General features: G+C 50.2%; 1 protein-coding gene across 1 annotated transcript; it reads left to right on the top strand.

Annotated features, from left to right (window-relative positions):
• Positions 1-5,849: 5,849 nt before the first annotated feature.
• On the top strand, positions 5,850-11,097 carry BCDIN3D (BCDIN3 domain containing RNA methyltransferase). Its single transcript, XM_071456008.1, has 2 exons — positions 5,850-6,084; positions 9,154-11,097. The coding sequence occupies exons 1-2, from the start codon at positions 5,899-5,901 to the stop codon at positions 9,748-9,750; spliced, it is 783 nt and encodes a 260-aa protein (XP_071312109.1). The 5' UTR covers positions 5,850-5,898; the 3' UTR covers positions 9,751-11,097.
• Positions 11,098-14,177: the final 3,080 nt, after the last annotated feature.

The following is a 14,177-nucleotide window of genomic DNA, read 5'->3' as shown; positions in this document are numbered from 1 at the left end:
CAAGGGAATTTTCTGCCAGCTGTAGCTTTCCCAAGCGTAAATGAAGGAAAAAAAAATCCTCCAGGGACAATTTACCACCCAAAATGAGAGGTAAACTCCCACCTGGGAGAGGTAAACTGCAAACTGCACTGGGAGGGACAAACTCCCATCTCACTCCCTCAGCTCTGAAGGGATGGATGTCCAGGACAGAAATCCCAGTGCAGCAGGGATTGGATCCTTCCCAAAAGCAGTCTGTGCTTTTAGGAAAGAGTCAAACCCAAAATGTGGGAAATGTGGCTCCTGGGAAGTGATGCTGGACAGCCAGGAGGGATTTCCCTGCATTTTCTGTATGAAAAAAGGGACTGAATTATTCTGGAACATTCCCACACAGATAATGAGGTGTCCAAGAGCAGGTGGATGAGGCATCATCAGGGTTCCCTGAAATGACCACAGACATGATGAAAGGCTTTGAAATTTGATTCCATCCAATTTCAGCACTGGGCTTTTGGATGCTCAGGCAAAAATTGGGGTTCATCAGGCTGGAACCATGAAAGGAAGGATGGAGGGATGCAGGATAAGGGGAAGTTTGGGCAGGGTGTGAGGGATGCTGGAGGGAGGAAGGGATGGAGCTGCTTCCCATGCCTGTTGAAAACAGAAATTTGAGGGTCCTAAATCCAGCCAGGGAGAGTCAGAGGAGACTTCAAACCCCTGAATTCCATTGCCTAGAGGAGGGGGGAAATTGTATTTGGTTTTGCACCTTTTTTCTACCTTTCTTCTGTGGCCAGGGGTCCCAGCACAGGGAGGATGAGGAGCTGCTGGAGAGAGCCCAGAGGAGGCCACAGAGCCCCTCTGGAGCCAGGCTGGGAGAGCTGGGGGTGCTCACCTGGAGAGGAGAAGGGAAAGGAGACCCTGGAGCCCTGGCAGGGCCTGAAGGGGCTCCAGGAGAGCTGGAGAGGGACTGGGGACAAGGGATGGCGTCACAGACATAATTTCTGAAAAATCCTTTCACTAGGATCTTTTCTCCTGGGAAGCTTCATCTTCTCCATGTTTTGCTCCTTTGGAATGTGATGAGGAGAATTAATTGTTTAGCCAGCATGTGAACTGTCTTTACTTGGTGGCCAATGGCAGCAGCTGTGTGGAGGCTGTGAGCAGTCCAGGCAGGGAGGTTAGGCCTGCACTTAGAACTTCTGTTAATTTAATAAAACCTTTTAAAGCCATGGCCCCATTGTCCATGTCAAAAGCCAAGTATGTGGTGCCATTTCAATTTCAAATGAAATTATACTCTATTTTTTTTTTGTTCTTGAGCAGTGACAAGAATTTATTATTCCTTTCTTTGCTTGCCTTCTGATGAAATCCTTTCTCTTTCTTTAGAGTAGCTTTAGTATAGCATTTTTAATACAATATATATCATAAAATAATAAATCAGCCTTCTGAAACATGGAGTCAAGATTCTCATCTCTTCCCTTGTTGGGGTTGCCTGCAAATTCCACAGGATGGAGGGACAGGACACAGGGAATGGCTCCCAGTGCCAGAGGGCAGGGATGGATGGGATATTGAGAATTAGGAATTGTTCCTTGGGAGGGTGGGGAGGCCCTGGGATGGATTTCCCAGAGCACCTGGGGCTATCCCTGGATCCCTGGCAGTGCCCAAGGCCAGGTTGGACAGGGCTTGGAGCAACCTGGGACAGTGGGAGGTGTCCCTGCCATGGCAGGGATGGGATGGGATGGGATGGGATGGGATGGGATGGGATGGGATGGGATGGGATGGGATGGGATGGGGTGGGATGGGATGGGATGGGATGGGATGGGATGGGATGGGATGGGATTTTTTGGATTTATGGGATGGGATGGGATGGGATTTTAAGGTCCCTTCCCACCCAAACCATTCCCGTGAAAACACAGAAGGGCCGATGCAGGGAGCCGGAGCCTTTCACCTGCACTTGTGAGCTCCAGGCGCCCCCTGCTCTCCACGCTGTGCTTGAAACCAGCAGCAAACGAAACCCAGCTGGCTGTGCCAGCTTAACTGTGAGAAACGCCAATCACTTGTTTTTAAAATTTTAAAAGTTTAATAGTAATTAAATGGTTATAAAAATAGTAATATAATTAGAGTAATAATAATTTGGACAATTTGGGTTAGGACAATATGAGACAATAAAAACAAAGAGTTACAGACAGTCCGGGTGCCTTTTCTGGGCAACATAAGCCCGAAGAAGGACCCACATTAACAGAGGATTAACCCTTAAAAGCAACAGCCTGTTGCATATTCATACACCTCATGCATGATGCATAAATTCCATTCAAACACAGGATTCTGGCTGGGCAGTGTCAGCTTCTTCCTCTGAATCCTGACAGTGCCTTCAGTTGGGAAGAAGTTCATTTCTCCTGATAATGGGGCAATAAATTCTCTTTCTCTGAAAGATTCAGGTGTCCTGTGGCTGCTATCTCAGTGCGAGTCCTTTCTTTAGGAGAAAAGTATCCCACATAGCATAGTTTCTATTTTAACATTTTGTTATAACCTAAAACTATATTTAACACACTACTTAAGAGAATTAATACAGCATCACTTTCTAACACAGCACATTAATATTCATTTTAATATTTGCAAAAAGCCAATCATAAAATACACATTTTTCACATTAACCCAAAACCTTTGCCAGGGCCCTTTACCTGAACCTCCCCTCCTCTTAAACCCCCCTTTAACTGGGAACTTTCATTTTCTTCTGCTGTAAAACCTCTCTCAGCTGCAGCCTGTGGGGTCCTGGGCATCCCCAACGTAACCACGTGTTTAATTGTGATTTAAATAACTTTTATTTGTTATTGATGTGTATATAGTATATTATTATATTACTTTATTATTTTATTATTTTATATTTATAAAATTTTGTTTTTATTTATAATTATTTTTATTTATTTTAAAATTTATATATTATTTTATATTTTATATTTTTATTTCATTATTTTATTAATTCTATTTCTATTTATTTTTATTACTTTATTTTAATTTTTATTACTTTATTTTTATTTTTATTTATAAATAGTTAATTTATTATTATTTAATTTATTATTATATTACTATATATTATTATATTATATAATATTATTATATATCGTATATTTATACAGTATTTTATAACATCGGTTAGTATTATTCCAATATTCTTTCAATAATGCTGACATGAGTAGCATTTACACACTATTTATTTGAACAAAATTAATATGTTTTATGTGATAAAATGTGATTTTTATATTAATTATTTAACATGTATGTGTCATTTAAACGCCTGAACCCTGCCAAGGCCTGAGACCATTGCCATGGCAATGCAGGGTGAGCATTCAAAGGGGACACAGGGTGGCTGTCACCATCCCTCTGCAGCCTGGCAGGGCCAGACAGGGCTGTGAGAAACAGAATTCACTGCTTAGGGTTTTTAAAAGTTTAAACATTAAAATAAAATAAAATAAAATAAAATAATAAAAGTAAATAACAATAACAATAACAAGGACAAAATTTCCAGCGCTGGGGTGCTCCTGCCCAACAGCCAAAGAACACCCCGGTGTACACAGACAGTGTTATCTTTATACTGTTACATTGCTGAGATAAATGCACATTCATGTGTTTCATGCATTATTAAAAGGTTCTTTTGAACTTTCTGATGTTTTGGGAACTCCTTTGTTTGACTACTTCACACTCTGGTTTACCTGCATGACATCCTGGGTGTCAGGTCAATATATTTTATTTCGTCTTGTGTCTCCATCCTGCTGTTTTACATTCTCTGATAAGGATTTCGTATGCCCTCCTTAATTTTAGTGTGCTATTCTCTAATTGTCCTCCAGTGCTCTGGTTGGTGTCACGGTTATTGTGAAAAACGCCAATCACTTGTTTTTAAAATTTCAAAAGTTTAATAGTTATTAAATGGTTATAAAAATAGTAAGACAATTAGAGTAATAATAATTTGGACAATTTGGATTAGGACAATTTGAGACAACAAAAACAAAGAGTTACAGACAGTCCAGGTACCTTTTCTGGACAACATAAGCCCAAAAAAGGATCCACATTAACAGAGGATTAACCCTTAAAAGCAACAGCCTGTTGCATATTCATACAGCTCATCCATGATGCATAAATTCCATTCAAACACAGGATTCTGTCTGGGCAGGGTCAGCTTCTTCCTCTGAATCCTGACAGCATCATCCTGCCTGAACGAGGCAGGAAGAAGTTCATTTCTTCTGATAATGGAGCAATAAATTCTCTTTCTCTGAAAGATTCAGGTGTCCTGTGGCTGCTATCTCAGTGCGAGTCCTTTCTTTAGGAGAAAAGTATCCTACATAGCAGAGTTTCTATTTTAACATTTTGTTATAACCTAAAACTATATTTAACACAGTACTTAAGAGAATTAATACAGCATCACTTTCTAACACAACACATACAATATTCATTTCAATATTTGTGAAAAGCCAATCAAAATACACATTTTTCACAGCATCTTATGCTTTGCTAAGGCCTATAACACAGCACATTCATCACACTGTTATTTCCATAATGATACACAGACGTTATATTCATTACACACAGGTGCAATACAGAGCATACTTAAACTGATAGATTATATTACACCAACAGGCACTAAAAGGAGTGATAATTGATTCTATTTCTAAATAGTTATAATCACTAACAGTAAGCATAGGCTAATACCTAAATGCAAAAGCCAATATTATCTGGTCATTTCTCACAGGATTGTGAAAAATGTGTTTTTTATGATTGGCTTTTTGCAAATATTGAAATGAATATTGTATGTGTTGTGTTAGAAAGTGATGCTGTATTAATTCTCTTAAGTAGTGTGTTAAATATAGTTTTAGGTTATAACAAAATGTTAAAATAGAAACCATGCTATGTGGGATACTTTTCTCCTAAAGAAAGGACTCGCACTGAGATAGCAGCCACAGGACACCTGAATCTTACAGAGAAAGAGAATTTATTGCTCCATTATCAGGAGAAATGAACTTCTTCCTGCCTCGTTCAGGCAGGATGATGCTGTCAGGATTCAGAGGAAGAAGCTGACACTGCCCAGCCAGAATCCTGTGTTTGAATGGAATTTATGCATCATGGATGAGCTGTATGAATATGCAACAGGCTGTTGCTTTTAAGGGTTAATCCTCTGTTAATGTGGGGCCTTTTGGGGGCTCATGTTGCCCAGAAAAGGTACCAGGACATCCGTAACTCTTTGTTTTTATTGTCTCAAATTGTCCTAATCCAAATTGTTCAAATTATTATGACTCTAATTGTCTTACTATTTTTATAACCATTTAATAACTATTAAACTTTTAAAATTTTAAAAACAAGTGATGGGCGCTTTTCACAGGGTTCTTTACACAAAATGTCTAAAGATGTCTAAAGTCTCTTCCCCTCCAAGGGGCTGTGGCTGCCCTAGTGGCGCTGTCCCTGTCCCCTGTCCCTGTCCCCTGTACCTGTCCCTATCCCCGTCCTTTTCCCTGTCCCCTGTCCCCTGTCCCTGTCCCTTGTCCCTGTCCTTTTCCCTGTCCCTGTCCCCTGTCCCTGTCCCTTGTCCCTGTCCTTTTCCCTGTCCCTGTCCCTTGTCCCTGTCCCCTGTCCCTGTCCCTTTGTCCCTGTTCCTGTCCCTTGTCCCTGTCCCCTGTCCCTGTCCCTTGTCCCTGTCCCTTGTCCTCTGTCCCTGTCCCCTGTCCCCTGTCCCCTGTCCCTGTCCCTTGTCCCTGTCCCTTGTCCTCTGTCCCTGTCTCTTGTCCCTTTGTCCCTGTCCCCTGTCCCTGCACCTATCCCTGTCCCTTGCTCCTGTCCCCTGTCCCTTTCTCCCTGTCCCCGTCCTTGTCCCGCCCCGGAACGTTTCTGCCCCGGAACGTTTCTCTCCGGTTGCGGTTCCCGCCCGGCGCGGGGAGCGGTGCCAAGATGGCGGCGCCCATCAGCCGCAGCGGCTCCGAGCCCGGCGCGGCTCCCTACGGGAATTTTCCGAATTATTCCCGGTTCCACCCGCCCGAGGGCCGCATCAACCTCCTGCCCCAAGGGCTCCTGCGCAGCCTCTTCCCCGCGGCCACCCGCCCGCTCCTGGGGCTCGATGTGGGCTGCAACTCCGGGGTGAGGGGGCCACACGCAGGCGGGTTTGGGGCACCTCGGGGGGACGGGGTGCGGGCGACACCCCAGTTTGGGGTGTTGGGGACACTTGGACAGACTGGGAAGTCCTGGCGTGAGGTCCTGGGGGGCGCTGGTACAGACTGGTGTAGGGTACTGGGGCATACTGGGAGGCACTGGTGGGGGCACTGGGGACACTGGGGCAGACTGGCAGTCCCCTGGTACTGGGGGCACTGGGACGGCACTGCTGGGGGGCACGAGTTGGCACTGGGACAGACTGGGGGGCACTGGGGGACAATCCAGTTGCTGTGTCAACCCTAAACCTGCACCAGAGCCCTTAACCTGAACTTCCCTTCCTCTTAAACTCCCCTTTAACTGGGAACTTTCATTTTCTTCTGCTTTAAAATCTCTCTCAGCTGCAGCCTGTGGGGTCCTGGGCACCCCCAGTGTAACCGTGGAGAAGGCTGGGGATGAGGCACTGCTCTGGGGTGGGGCAGACTGGGAACACTGGTGGGGAATGAGGGAGGGCAATGGGACAAACTGGGAGCGCAGGGAAAGGCAGGGGCTGGGAGAGGTGGAGGAGCCCAGGGAGGCAGATGGGAATGGTGGGGGGGGCACTGGTGGGGGGGTGCTGGGAGCACTGATGGGGAGTGCTGGGAGCACTGGGAGCATTGGGAGGGATGGGGAGCACTGGTGGGGAATGCTGGGACTGCTGGGAGCACTGGGAGGGGTGGGGGGGCACTGGTGGGGAGTGCTGGGAGCACTGGGAGGGATGGGGGACACTGGTGGGGAGTGCTGGGAGCACTGGGAGGGATGGAGAGCACTGGTGGGGAGTACTGGGAACACTGGGAGGGATGGGGGGCACTGGTGGGGAGTACTGGGAACACTGGGAGGGATGGGGAGCACTGGTGGGGAGTACTGGGAGCACTGGGAGGGATGGGGGGCACTGGTGGGGAGTGCTGGGAACACTGGGAGAGATGGGGGGCATTGGTGGGGAGTGCTGGGAGCACTGGGAGGGATGGGGAGCACTGGTGGGGAGTACTGGGAGCACTGGGAGAGGTGGGGGGCACTGGTGGGGAGTGCTGGGAGCACTGGGAGAGGTGGGGGGCACTGGTGGGGAGTGCTGGGAACACTGGGAGAGGTGGGGGGGCACTGGTGGGGAGTGCTGGGAGCACTGGGAGAGGTGGGGGGCATTGGTGGGGAGTGCTGGGAGCAGTGGGGGGGCACTGGTGGGGAGTACTGGGAGCACTGGGAGAGGTGGGGGGCATTGGTGGGGAGTACTGGGAGCACTGGGAGAGGTGGGGGGCATTGGTGGGGAGTGCTGGGAGCACTGGGACAGATGGGGAGCGCTGGGGCCGGCAGTGCCCAGCGTGTGGGAGAACTGGGAACACTGGGACAGTCACCTCCATGGGATGCTGGGAGGAGTGGGGCAGACTGGGAAGAAACCTTGTCCTGGGTCTGTAATTCCCTCTGGGAATGGGGATTCCTCCCCTGCCCAGCCCTTTCCATGAGGAATTTTCCCTAAAATGGAACCTAAACCTCCCCTGGATCTGCTTCCTCTCATTCTGCTCCTGGGAACAGATCCCACCCCTCCTGCAGCACCTCCTGTCTGGGTTGGAGAGTGAGGAGGTCCCACATGAGAGCCCAGCTCCCTCAGGGGTTTCCAGCTCTGGCTGCTGCTCCAGCCCTTTCCCAGCTCCATTCCCAGCTCCACACACATTCCAGTCCTGCCCTGGATCCAGGTGTGGCCTCACCTGGCCCAGCCAAGGTGAATTATTGATCCCACCCTGCTGGGACAGTGCTGCTGCTCCTGGGGGTTGGAATTCCCCTGAGGCATTACCAAAGGGACAATTCCAGGTCCCATTCCGGGTGAGCTGGTGGAGCAGGTCAGTGAGAAGCACCTGTCACCACCAGAGGACATTCCCAGCCTGTCCTGTGCCTGCAGCTCCAGGAGCTCCATGGGATCTCCTTTAATTAAGGATTAATTCACTTTCCATCAGTGTGCAGTGTGGAAAGAGATTCCAGGCTGGGGGACCTGGACATTCCAGGGGCTTGGAGCCACCTGCTGTTGTGGAAGGTGTTCCATGGCAGGGCTGGAGGGGGTGAGCTGGGTTCCTCCAGCCCAGAGCATTCCAGGATTCCCTGGTTTCTGGAGCAGGCCCTCTGTGCTGTGGGGGTGTCAGCACAGGTGGGGTCCCCTGTAATAATAACTGTAATAAGTTACACAGACTCCATGCATTCACAGAAGGTTAAAGATCCATTTCTTTATATATTCATTTATTTCTATTTTCATTTCTTTATAGTTTCATTTATTTCTTTATTAAAAAACCCATTGCTTTTTTGTACCCTACTTCACTACAGGTGGACCTAACTGGTCCTCTAATTAAAACACCATCACCCTTGGTTAATTAAGAAACCACCCTTTGGGAAACAAATATTGCACATGTTCACACCACTGTTGCAGACATCTTTCATGAAAAATCCTTTCTTAGGATTTTTCCTTGTGAGAAGCTGCAGTTTTCAGCAACCAAAGTAAACAATGGTTATCTGCTGCTGTGGAATGCAACAGGTGATTGATCTCCTGTAGGTGTTTAGATTTCTTGACCACTCATAGCAGAGCTGGCTCTTGCTCTGTCTGAAACACAGATCTTTGTTATTCATTTCTTTTTCTATTCTTAGCTTAGCTAGCTGCTGAAGAAACTTTTCCTTTCTATTGCTTTTAGTATAGTCTAATGTAACATATATCATAAAATAATAAATCAAGCCTTCTGATCATAGAGTCAACATTCTCATCTCTTCTTCATCCTGAAAACCCTTGTGACCACAGTCACACACCACCAGGTACAGCGAGTGAAGATAAGAATTGTTTCTTATTGTGTTCTCTGAGCTTCTCACAGCCTTTCCCATGCCTGGGAAGGTTGTGCCTCTCTCTGTGGCCACAGAGCTGCTGCCCCATGGGGGATCCGCTCCAGGTGCTCAGGGCTCTCCCAGGACAGACCTTGGTCAGATTTTCCTTTGGACACCCACGAGAGGCAGCTCTGGGGAGCTCCCTGAATCGCTGTTTTCCTCCTGCAGGAGCTTAGCGTGGCTCTGTACCAGCACCTGCTGGGCCTCCAGGACAGCAGTTCCAGCCCAGAGCCACCAGGAGCCGACAAGGAGCTGAAGCTGCTGTGCTGTGACATCGACCCCGAGCTGATCCGGAGGGCCCAGCAGAGCAGCCCCTTCCCTGCCTCCATCTCCTTTGCCAGCCTGGACATCATGGACTCGGGGGCCAGGGAGCCCTTCCTGAGCTCCTTCCTGCAGCGCTTCGGCCGCTCCTCCTTCGACATCGGCTTCTGCATGTCCGTGACCATGTGGATCCACCTGAACCACGGCGACAGGGGCCTGCTGGAGTTCCTGGCCCTGCTGGCCTCGCTCTGCACCTTCCTGCTGGTGGAGCCCCAGCCCTGGCGGTGCTACCGGGCGGCCGCGCGCCGGCTGCGCAGGCTGGGCCGCGACGACTTCGAGCATTTCCGATCGCTGCGGATCAACGGGGACATGGCCGAGAGCATCACCCGCATCCTGACCCAGGAGTGCGCCATGGAGCTCGTCTGCTCCTTCGGGAGCACCTCCTGGGACAGGAGCCTGCTGCTCTTCAGATCCACCACTGCCCGTCCCCAGGGCTCTGACTGAGCAGCGGCCTCACGCAGCCCTGGGCCCACGGGCATGAGGCAGAGCTGGCAATTCCTGAACCCCTGCTGGGAGCAGGCCTTGGCTTCCCGTGCGAGTCCAGGGCATGGAATGGCTGGGACTGATTTGTTGGGACAGTTAATGAAGAAAGCACCCTTTGATAAACTAATCTCCACAACACATTCCACATGGAGCAGCCTGGGAGAGTGGAAGGTGTCCCTGGGGATGGGATTGGATAGGATGGGATGGATTTTTAGGTCCCTTCCCACCCAAACCATTCCACATGTTCACGACACCAGGTGCAGCAAGTGGAGATAAGAATTGTTTCTCATTCTTTTCTCTGATCTTCTCACAGCCTTCCCCAGAACCATGCCTGGGAGGGTTGTGCCTCTCTCTGTGGCCACAGAGCTGCTGCCCCACGGGGGATCCACTCCAGGTGCTCAGGGAGCACCAATTTTGTGGGGTGGGAGGTTGTTGAAGGAAATGCTCTTGGAATCCAAGTTCCTACATGTGCTTTCCACGTGTATCAAGAATATTCCCTGGCATTCCAGTCCCTCAGAGGCCTGCCCTGGATCCAGGTGTGGCCTCACCTGGCCCAGCAAAGGTGAATTATTGATCCCACCTGAAACCCACCCTGCCAGGACAGACTGCTGTTCCTGGAATACCAGGGAACATGCTCTAGGAAATGTGGGATGTCCTGATTGGAACAGCCTCACAAGGATCCTCCAGTCTAGCTCCTGGGCCTGCACAAGACATCCCAAAAAATCCCACTAATCCCAAAATCCTGATGCCCAAGTTGTCCAGACATTCCTAGACCTCCAGAATCATGGAATATCCAGAGCTAAAAGGGACCTGTGAGGATCACAGAGTCATGGAACATCCAGAGTTGGAACGAACCCACCTGGATCATCAAATCCAAGTCCTGGCCCCGCACAGGACATCCCAAAATCCCAGCCAGTGCCTGAGAGTGTTGTCCAAGCTCTCCCTGACCTCCAGAATTATGGAATAATCAGAGTTGAAAGGGACCCACAAGGATCCCTTGTGAGTACCCTGAGTTGGAAGGGACCAGCTCCAACTCTTGGCCCGGGACAACCCAAAAATCCCACTGATCCCAAAATCCCAGCTGGGGCTGTCACCATTCCCTGGGGAGCTGTTCCCCTCTGGATGAGGAACCTTTTCCCAAAGTGCACCCAAAACTCGCCCAGGGCTGGGCTGAGGCACCTGCAGGACAATTCCCTCCCTGGCCCCAGCAGCCCAGGCTGAGCTCTCCCAGACAGGGGTTCATCCCTAACGGTGAGTGATCTTGGGAATGAAATCCTTGGAATAAAAATCACTGAATTTTATCCCAAATTCCGTGTTGGGGTTTTTAATCCCGTTTTTATTGCCATCCCTTTCAGCACCTGAGGGGTGCCAGGGACCTGAGCTGGTAATTCTATTGTACTTCCACCTTTCCTTGCTGCAGTGGGAGCGAGGGAAGGCCAGGGGTGTCCCGAGCCTTGTTCCAGGTGAGCTCCATTCCAGAGGGAAGGAGGTGGCACCTCCAGGAGGTGGTGCTCGAGTGTCACTGCTGCTGCCCAGGTGAGCAGGGGAACCCCCGGGTGGATTTGTCCTTGTCCTTCCTGGGAATTCCTTGTTTCCTTCTGTGGGGAGAGTGAGGGAAGGGAAGGGAAGGGAAGGGAAGGGAAGGGAAGGGAAGGGAAGGGAAGGGAAGGGAAGGGAAGGGAAGGGAAGGGAAGGGAAGGGAAGGGAAGGGAAGGGAAGGGAAACCTTGGAGCCCCTTCTGGTGCCTAAAGGGGCTCCAGGAGAGCTGGAGAGGGACTGGGAACAAGGGATGGAGGGACAGGAACACAGGGAATGGCTTCCAGAGGGCAGGGATGGATGGGATATTGGCAGGAATTCCCCCCTGTGAGGGTGGTGAGGGCTGGAATGGATTTCCCAGAGCAGCTGGGGCTGCCCCTGGATCTGGAAGTGCCCAAGGCCAGGCTGGACAGGGCTTGGAGCAGCCTGGGAGAGTGGAAGGTGTCCCTGCCCATGGGATGGGATGGGATGGATTTTAAGTTCCCTTCCCACCCAAACCATTCCATGATCCCGGGGGTTTTGGGATGCTGAGCAGGGTTGCAGGAAAACTTTGAGACCCTTCCCATAAATGCAATTTCCCAGGGATCCTGCAGCTCCTCCAGCACGTGAATCCCTTTGGGAACTGAGCAGCTCCCTGACATTCCAGGAGCTCTGGGGCAGCTCTGCTGACTCTGGGCTGTCACTCCTAGCCTGTTTTCCTCCCTTTGCTCCTGCTCAGCTGCTCTTTCCCAGCTGGGGGCACTGGAGGATCATGCATCCCACACCCTTCCCCCCCTGGAATGTTTTCCTTCCCTTGTGTCAATATTTGGTGCTGTTTTCTTTCACCTTTGAAACGTTTCTGAACTAAGGCCAGCTCTGCTCCCAGATAAAGGGGGAAGAATTTCTGCCTTTCTTTTTCCTTTGGGGATTTTTGTGCTTCCCTGTGAAAAATTCTAGGAAGAGTTGTTAGGAAGGTGCCTCCCAAATTGTTGTCCCTGCACCTGGCTGGAAGGATCCTCTCCTTCCCAGAGACCCTGGTTCATGTTCCTTATTTCCTTATTTACTGGGAATCCCCCCAGGATGTGCCTGGGGAATCCTCCTGGGCTGCTCTTTGAGTGTGGGTTGGAGTTGATAATTCCTATTTTATTTTTGTGGAGTTGATAATTCCTATTTCATTTTTATGGAGTTGATAGTTCCTATTTTATTTTTCTGGAGTTTATACTTCCTCTTTTTCCAGCTTTTCCATGCTGTCCATGCGTGGTGTGTCTGTAACTGCACAGTGGTTCCTTATCTCTCATTCCTGGACTTTGGAATTGCTGATAAGGCTCAGGAGTGGCCCAGCTCCAGAATTGCCTCTGCTTGGCTTTGGCACAGCCAAATCCTTTGAGTTTGCCACAAATACAGCTCAGAATAATCAAAACGAGTCCCTGTGCTCAGCCTGGAGAAAAGGAGGCTTAGGGGGACCCTCTCCCTCTCCTCAATTCCCTGACAGAGCCCTGGGGGAGCCAGGGGGGATTTGGGATCTGCTACCAGGGAACAAGGGAAAAACGGCCTCGAGTTGCAGCAGGGGAAGTTTGGGATAGATATTGAGAGAATTCCTTCCTGGAAAGGGTTGTAAAGCACTGGAAGGGGCTGCTCAGGGCAGTGGGGAGTCCCCATCCCTGGGAATGTCCAAGAAAAGTGTGGATGTGGCACCTGGGACATGGTCAGGGATGAGCAGGGTGGTGCTGTGTTGATGGTTGGGCTCAGTCATCTCTGAGGGCTTTTCCAACTGAGCAATTCCAGGGTTCTGTGATCCCAGGAGCCTGCAGAGCTCAGCATGGAGTCAGTCCTTCAGCAAAGAGGAGGAAAGATCACTTTGATTTTCCTTTCAGCTCCTGCTGTCCAGGAAGGTGTTGGCCCTGGAGAGGTGGGAACAGCTCTGGGATGCAGCCATGGCAGAGCCTGGAGGAGATCCCAGGGATCCCAGCTGCAGTAAGGATCTGGAGAATTCTGTGTTTAACACTCTGCATTTCCCATATCTCTAACATGTGTTCCCAGTTTTCCTGAGGGTGGGACAGAGGGAAGCTCCAGCTGGGGGTCAAACCCAAACCTGCTCCTTGGCCAGCAGCAAAGCTCTGTGCTGGTTCCTCCTGGACAAGGAGAGGGGAGATGGAGGTCCTGGACTCGGGGAAGGCTTTGGCTGGGAAGGGACTGCAAATATCCCCATCCCACCCCTGCCATGGCAGGGACACCTCCCCCTGTCCCAGCTGCTCCCAGCCCCATCCAGCCTGGCCTGGACACGTCCATGGGTCCAGGGGCAGCCCCAGCTGCTCTGGGCACCCTGACTCGGTTTCCTTGGGCCTCCACGATCCAGGACACCTGGAAAAGGGCAGGAGAGGGGTGTCCCTGACCCCAGGATGGGCCTGCCAGGGCTGGCTGCTGCTGCTGAGGGAGCAGGAGCTTCCCTGGGAATGCAGAGCTCCCCTGGAGCAGCTGGCTGGGCCTTGGGAAGCTCCTGAGCTCCGAGCTTTGGGATTGTTCCCAAGCTTTGGGATTGTTCCTGAGCTCTGAGCTCTGGGATTGTTCCTGAGCTCTGGGATTGTTCCTGAGCTTTGGGATTGTTCCCAAGCTTTGGGATTGTTCCTGGGCTCTGAGCTTTGGGATTGTTCCTGAGCTTTGGGATTGTTCCTGAGCTCTGGGATTGTTCCTGAGCTCTGAGCTTTGGGATTGTTCCTGAGCTTTGGGATTGTTCCTGAGCTTTGGGATTGTTCCTGAGCTCTGAGCTTTGGGATTGTTCCTGAGCTCTGGGATTGTTCCTGGGCTCTGAGCTCTGGGATTGTTCCTGAGCTCTGGGATTGTTCCCGAGCTCTGAGCTTTGGGATTGTCCCCAA

The sequence above is a fragment of the Agelaius tricolor genome, unplaced genomic scaffold (assembly GCF_023055355.1).
Source record: "Agelaius tricolor isolate 1412-34295 unplaced genomic scaffold, bAgeTri1.0.p SCAF_55, whole genome shotgun sequence".
Taxonomy (NCBI): Eukaryota; Metazoa; Chordata; class Aves; order Passeriformes; family Icteridae; genus Agelaius; species Agelaius tricolor.
The sequence above is the reverse complement of the archived record's forward strand: the minus strand, read 5'-3'. Positions and strand labels throughout refer to the sequence as shown.